The sequence below is a fragment of the Sander vitreus genome, unplaced genomic scaffold (genome assembly GCF_031162955.1).
Source record: "Sander vitreus isolate 19-12246 unplaced genomic scaffold, sanVit1 ctg456_0, whole genome shotgun sequence".
NCBI classification, from domain to species: Eukaryota; Metazoa; Chordata; class Actinopteri; order Perciformes; family Percidae; genus Sander; species Sander vitreus.
The window spans coordinates 3,918-19,569 of record NW_027595566.1 but is presented as its reverse complement, the minus strand read 5'-3'; the positions used below and the strand labels follow the sequence as shown (position 1 = coordinate 19,569).

The 15,652-nt window shown below is 46.3% G+C and overlaps 2 protein-coding genes across 2 annotated transcripts; one reads left to right on the top strand and one right to left on the bottom strand.

Moving 5' to 3' along the window:
- The first annotated feature begins 1,085 nt into the window (after positions 1-1,085).
- On the top strand, positions 1,086-4,016 carry LOC144514121 (uncharacterized). Its single transcript, XM_078245318.1, has 3 exons — positions 1,086-1,181; positions 1,266-1,512; positions 2,494-4,016. Exons 2-3 carry the CDS (start codon positions 1,296-1,298, stop codon positions 3,708-3,710), a joined length of 1,434 nt encoding a protein of 477 aa, XP_078101444.1. The 5' UTR covers positions 1,086-1,181; positions 1,266-1,295; the 3' UTR covers positions 3,711-4,016.
- A 567-nt stretch (positions 4,017-4,583) lies between these two features.
- slc23a1 (solute carrier family 23 member 1) lies at positions 4,584-15,277 on the bottom strand (the record flags this gene model as incomplete). The annotated part of the gene is made up of 11 exons (XM_078245312.1): positions 4,584-5,013; positions 5,802-5,897; positions 7,083-7,226; positions 7,673-7,802; positions 9,037-9,142; positions 9,222-9,369; positions 12,007-12,163; positions 12,245-12,365; positions 12,698-12,879; positions 14,551-14,618; positions 15,131-15,277. Coding segments are annotated over 11 exons (1,556 nt in total), but the record flags the coding sequence as incomplete, so codon positions are not given.
- Positions 15,278-15,652: the final 375 nt, after the last annotated feature.

Sequence of the window (15,652 nt, the reverse complement as noted above, 5' to 3'; positions counted from 1 at the left end):
CTGCTGTGCATATGTTGCAAATATTTCTGTGTATGTGAACAATCTGAAGAATTTTCTACATTTTGAAGTATTTTAGTATTATGGCAAAGCAAACTAAAGATGAGAGTGCTTTTCATTATGCCCAACAGTGTGTAGTTGGTTAGACAAACATCTGGTAATAAGAATGAAGTGTGTGCCATTTGGTTCCAAAGTTTGATTTTGATAATGCTATGTGTAGTTATGGTTGCAGGATATATGAGGTATTTTGCAGGATATATGAGATATTGTGGAGGATATATGAGGTATGTTGCAGGATATATGAGATATTGTGGAGGATATATGAGGTATGTTGCAGGATATATGAGGTATTTTGTAGGATATATGAGGTATTGTGGAGGATATTATGAGGTATGTTACAGGATATATGAGGTATTTTACAGGCTATATGAGGTATTTTGCAGGATACATAAAGTATGTTACAGAATATATGAGGTATTTTACAGGATATATGAGGTATGTTACAGGATATATGATGTATGTTACAGGATATATGAGGTATGTTACAGGATATATGATGTATGTTACAGGATATATGATGTATGTTGCAGTTTGGGTGTGTGATTTTGTGAATTGTGTTAAGTATTTTGTTAAATCCTAGTTTGCAAAATTGGAAAACACTGGAACACCTCATCCTGATGTAGTTTATACTATTGTTGGTTCAACTTTAGGATTTTATGTTTGAGAGAGAAAATGAACTTGTTTTTAAAGAAAAACTGAGTAAAACTTTATTTTTAGGAATGAATGGCGTTAGCTGCAGTGAACATGTTTTAACTTTGTGTTTCAGAGACAAAAGGAAAGTTTAAAGTATGAGCAGCAGACTGGACGGAGGAGGAAGAGGAGGAGGAGGAAGAGGAGGGAGGCAGCTCTTCCTCAGCTCACACCGCTGTCCTGAAGTCGACCTGCTGCCTCAGACTCAGATCCCTCCACCCCGTTCCCTAGTTCCTGCAGTTCGGTCTGAGCAGACTTACCTGTCCACCTGTTGCTCTGTGGGGGAGGGAGGGGAGGAGGGGGAGGGGAGCGTCAGCGAGTGGTCGGAGGAGGATCTCTCCCTCCACTTCTCTCCCTCCATCATCCTCCAATCAGATGATGAGTCAGATCCAGAGAGTGGCTTCGAGTGTGTCGACGTTACCGTGGAAACACAGGTGAGTTTCATCATCTAACTGACCGACCGACCGGTTTAGTCCTCTGGTTGTTTGCTGACCTTTGACCTTTGACCTGTGGTCCAGGTGAAAGGTCCAGAGGGGGCGGGGCTAAAGATGGTCCCGAAGCGCCTGATTCAGCTGAAGAAGAAAGACGCGGTGAATGCCGCTGAAGGGGGAGGAGCTGACGGGGAGCTGTCAGCCAATGAGCTGCTCCGTCCCCGCCCTGATCTGTTGCTACGGCAACATAGTATGCCGGCCGCCCTCCCCCCGAGCAGCAGTGATGTGGACGGCTGCAGCGTGTACAGGGGCCTGGTGGCCGCGGCCCCCCAAGGTAACAACAATAACTAGTATATATCTACTTCACAATCAAAGCCTTCCACTCAGTCGCGATTCTACATTGAATTACACCCAGGGCCAGACCCCCAAGGGCAGACCCCCAGGGCGAGGCACCCAAGGCCAGACCCCGAGCACCAGACCCCCAGGGCCAGACACCCAGGGCCAGACCCCAAGGGCCAGACACCCAGGGCCAGACCCCCAGGGCGAGACACCCAGGGCCAGACCCCCAGGGCCATCCCCAAGGGCGAGACCCCAAGGCCCAGACCCCCAGGGCCAGACACCCAGGGCCAGATCCCCAGCGAGACCCCCAGTGCCAGACACCCAGGGCGAGACACCCAGGGCGAGACCCCCAGTGCCAGACACCCTGGGCGAGATACCAGGGCGAGACCCCAAGGCCAGACACCCAGTGCGAGATCCCCAGGGCGAAACACCCAGGGCCAGACCCCCAGGCCCAGACCCCCAGGGCCAGACCCCCAGGGCCAGACCACCAGGGCCAGACACCCAGGGCCAGACCCCCAGGGCCAGACACCCAGGGCGAGGCCCCAAGGTCCAGACCTCCAGGGCCAGACACCCAGGGTGAGACACCCAGTGCCAGACACCCAGGGCCAGACCCCCAGGGTAAGACCCCCTTTGAGCACCTGATAGATCCTTATGCATAAAAGTGATGAGCTCAAGGAGGCTTGTGGTTCCCCGTTCCCCCCCTTGTCGTGACCGCTCCATTTGGGAGACCCAGAGGTGAATTGGCAAGGAGGCAGGGCGCCTGCAGCTGCAGAGGTCGCCGATCCCCACACAGTGCATTTATAGATAACAGAAAACCACTTTGCGGCACAGGGGATTTTTTTTTTTTTTAAAGTGCTCGTGCCGCCCCCCATGAGTCATGAAGTGATGCCGCCCCCGGCTGCCCAGTTCGCCCATGCCAAAAATGTGTAATTTATGTCATATAATGTATATACACGTGTTTGTTTCCTGTTTTCAGGGTGTAATGGAGGAGGAGACTTGGTTCCGAGGCAGCGGCTGCAGAAGTCCTTCTCTCTAGACGAAACTAAAACCAAGATGGCATCCTGCATCATTAAGAGCATTCTGTCTAAGAAGATGCAGGTGGAGCAGAACAACTCCACTTCCTGTCTACCCCCCCAGAGGGTAAGGGAGGGGGGAGGGAGGAGAGACGTGAGGAGTCCCCCCCCCTCCTACCATCAGGCTGTGGGGGTCAAAGGTCACTCTAATCCGCCATTAGTCACCGCCTCCAGGGGACATGTTGCCAAGGTCGCTGCGTCTCTCAGCCAATCACAGGACAGGAAACAAAGAGGCAAATTTAGTCATCCAATCACGCAACAGAGACAAGGCAGCGAGTCGAAACTCAGCGGAGGTAAAGTAGATGATGTCAGCCAATCAGAGGCCCCCAGATACAGCTACGTGCACGGCTACGTGCACACCCCCCAGAGATACCTGCAGCCCCCCCCACCTGTTCCCACCCCCCAGAGCTACCTGCAGCCCCCCCCACTAGTTCCCGCCCCCCAGAGATACCTGCAGCCCCCCCCACCTGTTCCCGCCCCCCAGAGATACCTGCAGCCCTCCCCACCTATTACCACCCCCCAGCGGCTGAAGATCTCTGAGGAGAACCGCTCCACCCGGCCGGGTCCCTTCATCAGGACCGCTGAAGACTGGGATCGCCACGGCAATATGCAGACACCTGCCACACCCGATCACCACGGCAACACGGCAACACCTGCCACACCCGGTCACCACGGCAACACGCCGACACCTGCGATACATGAGCAGACTTGGCAGCTTCAGCAGCACGGGCAGCAGCTCCAGCAGCAGGCGTTCCTGTGTTTCCTGCCAGCCCAGGGGGGAAGTGATGTCACAGTTTCTGGGGCGCTCCTCCGTGGCCCCGCCCCCTGTCACATGATGTTGGAACCTCAGAGTGGGCGGTGCTTCTACTTGGACTCGGCTCCCCCTCCTCAGAGGAAGGTGCTGCTGGATCCCGAGACCGGGCAGTTTTTCCAGGTGTTTCTACCTGCAGACACCAACACTGGCGTGTTCGCGGTGCGCTGTGAAAACAGCGCCCCCACTATGATAAGCCCCGCCCCCGCCGTCCTGTCGGTGCTGCAGTTCCAGCCGGCGGTCGCCGTGTCCTCGCTGTATGCCCCTCCCTGCCTCGCCTTCACCCTGCACACACCGTCAGCACCCTGATGACATCACAGTCTGTGTGATGACATGCATTACAAGTTAAGTTATATCTTGTAATTATTTTTGTATTCTATTTTCATTAAATTTAGTTTTAGTTTGCAGTTATTTAGTGTTTTATATTCATCAGACATTCTGTGAGTTTTAGTGAGAGGTTTCCATAATTAATAAATCAAAATGTATAATTACACTTTCTGTGCTAAAATGAAGCTAACACACATGAAGCTAACACACATGAAGCTAACACACATGAAGCTAACACCCGCAGTGTTTTCTCTTCACTTGTACTTGTTATTTTATGTTTTAAATAAACATAAATAAATGAATTAAAAACTTGTGTAGTCCCAGTTTATTGATCCTGAGGTTTACAGCCGTCAGTCCTGTTTATGGTGTGGATATTTTCAGGTATCCATGGTAACAGTGGCTGCAGATTTTAGAGTGAAAGTATCAATAATAAAAACATTACATAAATGAAGATTATGAAGGTTTTCATTACATATTCTCTGTTACAGGGGTTCCCAACTTTTTGGGCTGAGTCTCAGCTCTGATATCTCCTAGCTCCTAGCTTCTCGCTCTTAGCTCCTCGCTCCTAGCTTCTCACTTTTCGCTTCTCGCTCCTAGCTCCTAGCTCCTAACTCCTAGCTCCTAGCTCCTAGCTCCTAGCTCCTCGCTCCTAGCTCCTAACTCCTAGCTTCTCGCTTCTAGCTCCTAGCTCCTAACTCCTAGCTTTTCGCTTCTCGCTTCTAGCTCCTAGCTCCTAACTCCTAGCTTTTCGCTTCTCGCTTCTTGCTTCTCGCTTCTAGCTCCTAGCTCCTAACTCCTAACTCCTCCCCACTCGCCCCTCGCTCCGTGATTCGCGCCCCTCGTTCCTTCGCCCCTCGCTCCGTGATTCGCGCCCCTCGTTCCTTCCCCTCTCGGCCCTCGCTCCTCGAGCTGATCAATAAAGCACCTGTAAAACATTCTCATATCTCCGACAGAAGAGAAGATTTTTATTCAATTGGAGACTAAAACAGTTCAGTCACGTCAACAGGTTTGATTTCCGCTCATCAGAGTCACATCTTGCTACTGGACACGTCGATGTCCGTCGCCTCCTCTTCTCCTCTCTCTTGCACCTCTTCGTCCTTCGACAGCGAGGCGTCAGACGCCCGGAAACCTCTGAAGGAGGGGCTGATGGGAAACCGTCTGAGCCAGCGAGTCCGTCTGATCACAGCCATCCCCAAAGGAAGATCATAGGAGGAGGAGGAGAAGGAGGAAGAGGAGGAGAAGGAGGAAGACCTCCACTCCACTAACCCTCGCTCCTGTCTTGATCCTGCACACACAAACAACAACAACAACACACACACACACACACACACACACACACACACACACACACACACACACACAGTGTTTATAAATGTTTCTCTTCATCTCTATGAGACATATTTATCTCCATCAACACTGTCGCCCACAGTAACAGCTGGCCCTGAGCGTATGTGTGTGTGTGTCCACGGAGTGACCTTTCAGTTTGTCTCTTAAAGGAACAGTTCAGCATTTTCTAAAAGCTTCTCCGTGATGTCTGTTGTTGATATGTTTCTCTGCCATGCACTACTGACAGACTGAGGAAGACATTTGTCCCCAGGGCCGTACGACTATACAATGCTTCAATACAGGGAAGAGGAGAGAGAGACTTCTCTGCATAGTCTGTCTGCCTCTCCTTCCTCTCCACCATTTCCACTACCTCCTATAACAACAGTTATGTACTGACTGTCCACTGGCCCACTGTTTACTGGCTATATTAGCCCATATGCACAACCCCTCCCTTTATCCTTTATCCTTGCACTATTGGACTTATTTCCACTACCACCATGACACACACTCTCATAGAGCACCTTACCATAGAGCACCTTACCTACCCTGTCACTGCAAGCGTCTCATGCTTATACACATCCCATAGTACATCTATCTATCTCTATCTATGTTCAGATGGACTTCAGTCTTCATGTGTCTTTTCAGCACTAAGCTGGAGTCCAGAGGTGATAAGCTTAGCAGTATAATAGCAGTATAATGGATATATGTGCTAGTGTGTCTCTCTCTCTGTGTGTGTGTGTGTGTTACCTGGTATTGTGTTGTCGAGACAAAAAGCCAGAAAACCTCCAACAAACATCTCAGTGGACAGAAGAACGGTCAGGCTCTGATCCAGCTCTGCCAGACCTGAACACACAAAACTGATCTTTAGGATCTACATCTACACACGTTTGATTTCAATCTTACATCAACATTGTGTACTGCACTCAAATATTTAGAGCCTTCTAGATTCTTTGAGAGTAGAGAAAAATTTCCTGCAAGCCAAAATGGAACAGTTCGGTTCACTAATATGTGTAACCAGGGCCTGATGCTGGATCATCTGTAAACCTGTAGGATTAACCCTTTCATTCCAGAAAGACAACATGATGTTCCAGAACAAATCAGAGAGCCATTTAACCACTCTGATGAGCAGCAGCAGGTACATCAACGCCATACCAGCCAACAGTCCCGATTTACGTGGGAGTCTCTCTACTTTTAACCCTTTCTCCTGCTCTGCTCCTGATTGGTAATTTAATGCGCTAATCTCCCGATGTCATAGGGAAATGATTCAAATGGTTTCACAATTTCTGTGTTTGTCCAGACTGGAGGATATCTCAAGGTAAAACCTGGCAACCCAAACAACCTGCCTGGCATGCCGTGCATTCAATCTCCCGTTCGAGTCATTCAGCTGAACTGAAAATAGATGAAATAGCTCCTAAAGTCAAGTCAAAATGTCTGTCCTCTTGGTGCTAGACATTCCTGTTTCTAGCTGCTAGCCACGTCAGCAATCACTGCATTTTGCAAGCATACCGGGCAGACTTTAGCTTAGGACACGGTGGGAAAACTGACTTTAGCAAACATGCTAATTATAGCAAACACAAACAGGCTGTGGAGACACAAAGGGGAACTTCTAACATTGTTTCGTTCCTCTGAGAGGAGGCTGATAAAGTCATAACGGCAGAGGTGAAAATGGCCATGCTAGCTGCGAAGAACATTATTTCGTTTTTAGGTATTTTCATTTTTATAGGACTTAAGGCTCATTAACTGTCCCAAATGTCCTCAGGCGAGAAACTAAACCCTGAATTGCTGCTGATGCTGCGCCATCAGTGTGTGAATGTTAATTGGAAGTTGCTGGCTGTAAAAGCGTCAGCTAATTGTAATATTGTAAGTAGGCCACTCCAACCGATACCTCAGAAAATCTCCCTCTTTTTCACAGCCCAATGTTGCAGGTATGATCCACAGAAAGATCATGTTGTGCAGTAAGGAGCCCCTTAACACTGCCGCCGCAGCATATATAGCCATTTAAATAATACAACACTGACACACTCTCACCTGTGCTGATGGAGTTAGGGTGTCTGTCCAAGTACGCCGGCAAAGTCAGACCGAAGAACATCGAGAACCCGAGAACAAAATGATTTCTTGACGAGTTCAGATCCACCATTTGCAGGTTAGAGAGACCGATGGCTGTGATCGTACCTGAGAGACACCAACACACCTAGAATGTATTATTACATCACTAACACACCTGGAATATATTATGACATCACCAACACACCTGGAATATATTATGACATCACCAACACACCTAGAATATATTATTAGATCAATAACACACCTGGAATATATTATTACATCACCAACACACCTGGAATATATTATTACATCACTAACACACCTGGAATATATTATTACATCACTAACACACCTAGAATATATTATTAGATCAATAACACACCTGGAATATATTATTACATCACCAACACACCTGGAATATATTATTACATCACTAACACACCTGGAATATATTATGACATCACCAACACACCTAGAATATATGATTAGATCAATAACACACCTGGAATATATTATTACATCACCAACACACCTGTTCCTGTACAGCTATTTGTTAACACATAACTCACCGAAAAGCGTGCAGAACATTCCTCCGAGGATGGGATCTGGCAGCGAGGCAAACAGGGCCGTGAACTTCCCGACTGATCCCAAAATAAACATGATACCTGCTCCATACTGCACCACCCGCCGGCTGCCCACCTGCACACAGGGTCAACCATTCACACATCCACCCTACACACACACAGGGTCAACCATTCACACATCCACCCTACACACACACAGGGTCAACCATTCACACATCAACCCTACACACACACAGGGTCAACCATTCACACATCAACCCTACATGCACACAGGGTCAACCATTCACACATCCACACACACAGGGTCAACCATTCACACATCCACACACACAGGGTCAACCATTCACACATCCACTCTACACACACACACAGGGTCAACCATTCACACATCAACCCTACATGCACACAGGGTCAACCATTCACACATCAACCCTACACACACACACACAGGGTCAACCATTCACACATCCACCCTACACACACACACAGGGTCAACCATTCACACATCAACCCTACACACACACAAGGTCAACCATTCACACATCAACCCTACACACACACAGGGTCAACCATTCACACATCCACCCTACACACACACAAGGTCAACCATTCACACATCAACCCTACACACACACAAGGTCAACCATTCACACATCAACCCTACACACACACACACACACACAGGGTGAACCTGTCAGGGTTTTGGTATTTTGTTCTGTCTTATTGTGGTAGTCTTGTTTTTCCTTTATGTTCTGTTTCCTGTTTTATTTTGTAGTTTGTCTTATCTCCCTTGTGTTGTCTAATTTACTTCCTCTCTTTGTTTGTTTCCCGCCTTTTCTGATTGTTCTGCCCCGCCCTGTTGTGTTTCACCTGTTGTGTCACCTGTCCCTCATTAGTCCTCGTTACCTGGTCTATTTAGTCCCTGTTCGGTCTTTGTCTATTGTCGGATCATTGTATTCTGTTCCTGTGTGTTTGTGTCTGGAGTCTACCTTTCGTCTCCGAGTTCCAGTTTTTGAGTTCCTGTTCTGTTATTCTAGAATTAGTTTTTGCCTGTTGCTTTCTGGCCACTTTTGGTATGTACTTCATTTTGTAAAATAAATCACCTAACTGCACTTGGGTCCAAGCCTAGTCTTTCCTGACAAACTGTGACACAACCATTCACACATCCACCCTACACACACAGGGTCAACCATTCACACATCCACCCTACACACACAGGGTCAACCATACACACACATCCACCCTACACACACAGGGTCAACCATACACACACATACACCCTACACACATCCACCCTAGACACACAGGGTCAACCATACACACATCGACCCTACACACAGCTCCGTTACCTTGGTGATGGCCAGAACACCTATGTTTGGACTGGAGGAGGTTGAACCATTTCCTGTCCCTAATAGACCAGCAATGATGCAGCAGAGACCTTCAGTGAAGATTCCCCTGAAACAAACAAACCATGAAACACCTGTGGGGGCGGAGTCTGCCAGAGAGAAAACATCACTTCCTGTTGCTGTCTCACCTGTTGACAGCATGGACAGGAGGGGGCGTGGCTCCAGACATCCGAGCACAGACATAATAATCACCAATCGACTCCACGATGCCAGCCATGGTGGCACTCAGCATCCCCAACACCCCAGCAACCGTAACTACCGGCAACCCCCACTGGCCTATTAGAATCCAAAGGGAGCAGATGTAGGAAGTCAGTTTTCACGAAGGATTAAACAAGGATTAAAATGGACTTTCTTGAAGACTGAGTCTCAGGAGAAGTAGAAGTCCGACTTGGGTGTGACGATTGATCTAGTGATCTGAATTATGTCAAAAACACTTGTCTGCCACTATTCATTCTAGATATAAATTGATACACTACAAAATCCTTCCCCAAATTTATAGTACACCACAGAGATTACACAAATATAAACCTGAGATATCCAACATGTGTTTGAGATGTGGTCATGTGCTCATTCTTATATTGCACTTGGTCTTGTACAAGACTTACTTCATTCTGACATAACTTTAGTGACATTTTGACATTATGAACACTTACTGGATTCACCTTCCCACTAGATCCACAAATCTTGTTATAGGAAATTACAACCATTAGTGCACGTTTAAGAAACTTCCAAAAGAAGCTCCTGTGTATTGCAAGGAAGTGAACAGCCATAACATGGAAGGCAGATTCCCATCTACCTATTGCTAGATGGTTTCGGGAAAAGGAATTTCAGTTGAAAGGATCCCATATATTCTTAGAAATTAATAGCACATTTTTTGAGATTCGGCAGCAAACCTTGGCCTATATGGATACCTTGCCAACTCATATAGCATCTGATATAATACCCCCCCAACAACAATACACAACACCAAATATCTCTCCATTATGAAAATAGTAAAGTGCAGTGTCGTTAGCACCAGTGGGCTATCAATGGTAAGGTGCAACATCATCAGTGACATTTTAATATTATACCAAAGTGCAGTATTATCACACAGAAAGAATCAAGTTATTTTCCCTAACTTATTCAGTAGTGTAATGCTGGTAGGAATAATGATTTGCGAGCCTGGTTGGTTTGTAAGGATGGCACCCTACAGTATGTCTTCTGCCTGATGGCAGCACCTCATATGCCTGGAATAGGGCCTGTAGCCTTGTAGTCCTTTCCTCACCACCCTAGATTCGCAGATCGTAGTTTGTATGTGGGTGGGTCAGTGAAGGGACTTAAGTCTTTGTGAGTTTATGTTTCATTAGTCTCTCATAGCCAGAACCTACTCTACAGCTTTGCTATAGCTCCTCTACACATACATTCCTGGATAGGAGCAAAAACTCTCTGTGTTATTTGCATTTCATTAAACCAATCACAAAGTTCTTGGGCAGCGCTAAGCTCCAGACGCAGCGACAGTGGCTCTGCTAAATTAACCTGACTCTGCCAGATGGATTGCTTCGCATTTTCTTGGCATATCCATCTGGGAACTTTTTGTTGGAGAACTTTTGAAAAGGGGTGAAAATACTGGTTAGCTGATTGGATAAACCATCTGTCTATCACCACCTATGTTGGTGATAGACGGGCCAAATCAACCAATCAGATCAACGATATATCAAACTCTTGTCAGGAGAAGAGCAAAAATATGTTTTCCTCCGAGAAAAGCCTCCAGTGCCGTTTTTTGCTCTTCTTTCAATGAAGGAATACTTTCTAATTCGGATAAAACTCACGCGATAGCTACGCTCATCTCATCCGTGGAAGCCGCCATGTTGTTTAGACTGAACAGTCGCTTCTTGTTGCGTCACACCTAAACCAGCTTCAAAACCAGTGCTGATTGGTCGGTCGTTTGGCGAACGGCTCCAAATTTTCTCTGTCTCAAGATGCCAGACTGATCTGCAAGTGGAAAACTGGAGCTTGCGAGATCAGGACGGTCTCACGAGGCTACTGCTAAATAGGAAAAAGGAACTGTTTTTTTGGGGAACATTTGCACCCCACAATTTACAATCATTCCCTGAAAGAACCAAGCAGGTCTGTCTTGTTACTCCATCCACATCTTCTTCATAACTTGATATTTTCAGCGTGTAGATGCTTGTTCTATGTTTGTTACTGTTTCCCGAAGAAAATAGCTTTTGAGAACGGAAACACACAGAGAGCAGATGTTATGGCGATTATGCTAGAAACAAAATGGCTTCGATCCAGACGACTGTTTGATTGAACTGAACATTTGAAAATAAAATATTCTACTGAAGACAAACAGTTGATGCTGACCTCATGTTGAGATGTCAAATAAAACTGAAACACAACAGATGTTCTGACTAACTGAGCGCAGCCTGTGATTGGCCAACAGATTCTCACTAACATCTGGTAAAATACGGACGCTTGGTCAGGTGCCTTTGTTGTTGTTAATGATGCTAAAGGAGACTTTTAGCTAAACACGCTTGGTCAGGACTAATGGCGTCCCTTTTGACGCAGTTATGTTACGGGAAAAGTTTGTGGGTGGGCTTACGTTACCGTGACTCGCGGGAATAACGGGATGGTTAAAGAAGAAAGCGGCTTTAGGAAACGTGCCACGTGGAACATGATCCCCAGTCTCCTGGGTGAAAGTCCTGTGTTTGACCCATCCTCCACCCCCCCAACCAACCTCCCTACGAGGTATTTCCCCCTTACATCCTCCTCTCTAAACCTTGTGTAGCTGCTGCTCTCCCTGGTGCATTCTACTAACACGCTGAAGGACGCTTTTTTCGTCGCTTCACACGCTGACAGCCACTGTCCAAACGTCCATATGTTACGATTTCGGAGTGAGAACGGGTTGGACTGGCTGATTTCAGGTCTTACAGGGGTAGGGTATTCTGAACCAGGGAGCTGAAGCCATGATGTCACCGCGGGCGTCCGTCCGGCCCTTGTGTCCGTAGCGATCTGGGTTGCTCGGCAACATGTCGGTCAGCGTGAGAACGTAACAAACGAGCCAGACCACCATGATGGCGAGGATGATCTGAGAGAGATGACAGAGAGCTGTAGTAACTAAAAGGTCAGATCATTAAAGAGAACAGACACTTTGAGTGGGTTTATTTACAGGAAACATTTTGAAGATCTGGACTCTGGTGGACGACAGCCCTTCCTTCCTTCTGTAAACAGGAACAGGAAGTGAAGTCTCTCTCAGGTACTGAGCAAACAGCACGATGAGAAAAATACACCTGCAGAGACACAGAGAGAGAGAGAGAGAGAAAGAGACAGCTGTCTGTCTGTTTATCTGTCAGACAGGTTGTATGTTCAGTTCATTAGAGCAGAAAAATAAAGACAGGTAAAAAGACAGGCAGGCAGACAGACTGACAGACAGACAGACAGACAGACAGACAGACAGAGACAAACAGACAGAGAGAGAGACAGACAGACAGACAGACAGACAGACAGAGAGAGAGAGAGAGAGAGAGAGAGAGAGAGAGAGACAGAGAGAGAGAGAGAGACAGACTAACAGAGAGATAGAGAGAGAGAGACAGACAGACAGACAGACAGACAGGTGTCTCACAGTGCGGACAGGCCCCAGTGAGACCCAGCTTTGTCTCCAGCTGTGGTGAAGACAGACAGGCCGATCAGTGAGACAGTTGGAGTGATGGTGAGTGGGCCGATGTACTCCAGCAGCAAACCTGGCAACCCGCACAGACCAATCAGAAGCTCCACAGAACTCGACACGATGATGGCCCCCTGGATCTGAAACACACAAATAAATCAACTAACTCCAGCTGATCCGTCTGCTGGCAGCCGCTCCTCCTGGAGGATCCTGAGGAGAGCACAGGTCAGATATATACATATATATATGTCAGATATATAATCCCTCCCGTCTGCTTCTGCTCTGCTGGGCTCTCATCCCAGCTGCCTCAAAACAAGCTCAAATCTAAAACTAAGATTTGCCTAATTACTGACATGAACCATTGAGGTCGAAAAATTCTTTAAATACCTTGGGACCGCCATTGTAGCAACATTGAACTGAAAAAGGCTCAGCAGCACTTGTATTGTTAAAGGAAACTCGTATTTTTATATTAAACAAAACCAAAATGACCATGTTTTATTGTGCTTTTATTGAGTGGGTCATGTCCCTTTCATTGGTGTCATGGCTTGGTCATGCACCCTTAACCTGAACCTCCACAAAGATGCATCCAGGAGGATCCTGCTCAGACCACAGACCCTAAGATGCTTTAACTCCAGTGACTCACGACAGGAACAACTCCCACTGAGAACATGTCTGACTTCCTGCTGAGAACACAGCTCTCTCTCTGTTTAAACAAGGACTGAATGACTCTAATAACAGCCATGGCACCTCAAACTCCCAAATCCTCTTTTCGTGAGTGAGTTAAAGGTCTCAACAATGGCCCAATACGGTTCAGAGCTTTCAAAATCTCAGGCTGAACATCATCCACACCTGAAGCCACTGTTTCTTCCCCGAGTCAGACTGGTTCAAAGTTCCTCAAAGTGTTCCCTCCACTGTCCAAACACATCTACTCAAGGTCAGCAGTTCTGCATCAGCAATTAGGTCACGTTTTCATTTGCTGGTCAATACTTGTCCCTTGGTGATGAAAATGCAGTGATGTCTGCGTCCCGTGTGATCTTCTGGCCTTGATGCTCCATCTGTGTAATTACTTCCCTCCGAATAGCTGTAGTACGCACATTGTTTTGTACTGTTTGGTTCGATCGTGCAGTTCTAGCATTCCTTCCTCGTGTTTCGGGTAAGTTAAGACCCTTGCCTGCCTTTGTCTAGTGATTTTGATACCTCAGGCTAGCCCTTTCTGCCTTTTCTTTGGGAAGGCCTGGTTTTAAGATTTGGACACTGATTTAATTGTACGTCGAACAATAAATCTCGTGAACTTAGTCGTGCTGCTTCAGTCACCTGGACCAACCAAACCCTCTGCACAGATAATCATCATGTACATCATGTATGTATGGGTGGTGATGAATGTAATGTAATGTAGGGTTATGTAAGGTAATGTAATGTGATGTAATGTAATGTAACGTAAGGTAATGTAATCTAAGATAATGTAATGTAAGATAAGGTAATGTGATGTAAGGTAATGTAATGTAATGTAAGGTAGGGTTATGTAAGGTAATGTAAGGTAATGTAATGTAATGTAAGGTAAGGTAATGTAATGTAATGTAATGTAATGTAAGGTAATGTAATGTAATGTAATGTAATGTAAGGTAATGTAATCTAAGATAATGTAATGTAATGTAATGTAGGGTTATGTAAGATAATGTAATGTAAGGTAAGATAAAGTAATGTAATGTAAGATAATGTAATGTAACGTAATGTAATGTAATGTAATGTAAGATAAGGTAATGTAATGTAAGGTAATCTAAGATAATGTAATGTAACGTAATGTAATGGACCTCTCTGATGCGTGGCTGCCAGATGTGGGAGGTGTTGAGAGGAAGACTCCAGTTCCCATAAATTGCCTCTGCAAAGGAAAGAAACAACAACCCCCTTATTATTATTATTATTATCCTGTGCATGTTTATTTAAAACATTATAATCATCCGGCAGACACACAGACAGAGAAACAGACAGACAGACACACAGAGAAACAGATAGACGGGCTAACAGACAGACAGACACACATATACATACACACACACACACACACACACACACACACACACACACACACACACACAGAAACAGATAGACGGGCTAACAGACAGACACACAGAGAAAAAGACAGACAGACACACACAGAGAAAAAGATAGACGGGCTTACAGACAGACACACAGAGAAATAGACAGACAGACAGACAGACAGATAGACAAACAGACAGAGACACAGACAAAGTGACAGACAGACAGAAACAAAGACAGAGTGACAGACAGAGAGAGACACAGACAGACAGAGTGACAGACAGACAAACAGACAGAGACACAGACAGACAGACAGACAGATAGACAGACATACAGACAGACAGACTGTCTCACCCTCACTGGGACACTTCCAGCGGTCCAGACTGAGGATTGCTTGTGCAGGAATCAGGAAAGCTAACGCACTGGCCTGAAACAGAGGAAGCCTACACCCACAAACAAGAGCTGGTTGAAAATCAGCAAACTTTCCCTTAAAGTGGAACTCTCGCCAAAATGCAAACTAGGGTCTTTTTGTGAATGTACCCGAGTCAAACTTTCATTTAAAAGCTTATTTAGGATGGAAACGTCACTTTTAAATGAAAGTTTGACTCGGGTCCACTCAAAAAAAGACCCTAGAGTCTCTCCTGACTAGAGTCTCTCCTGACTACTAGAGTCTCTCCTGACTACTAGAGTCTCTCCTGACAAGTCTCTCCTGAATACTAGAATCTCTCCTGACTACTAGAGTCTCTCCTGACTACTAGAGTCTCTCCTGACTACTAGAGTCTCTCCTGACAAGAGTCTCTCCTGACTACTAGAGTCTCTCTTGACTAGAGTCTGTCCTGAATACTAGAATCTCTCCTGACTACTAGAGTCTCTCCT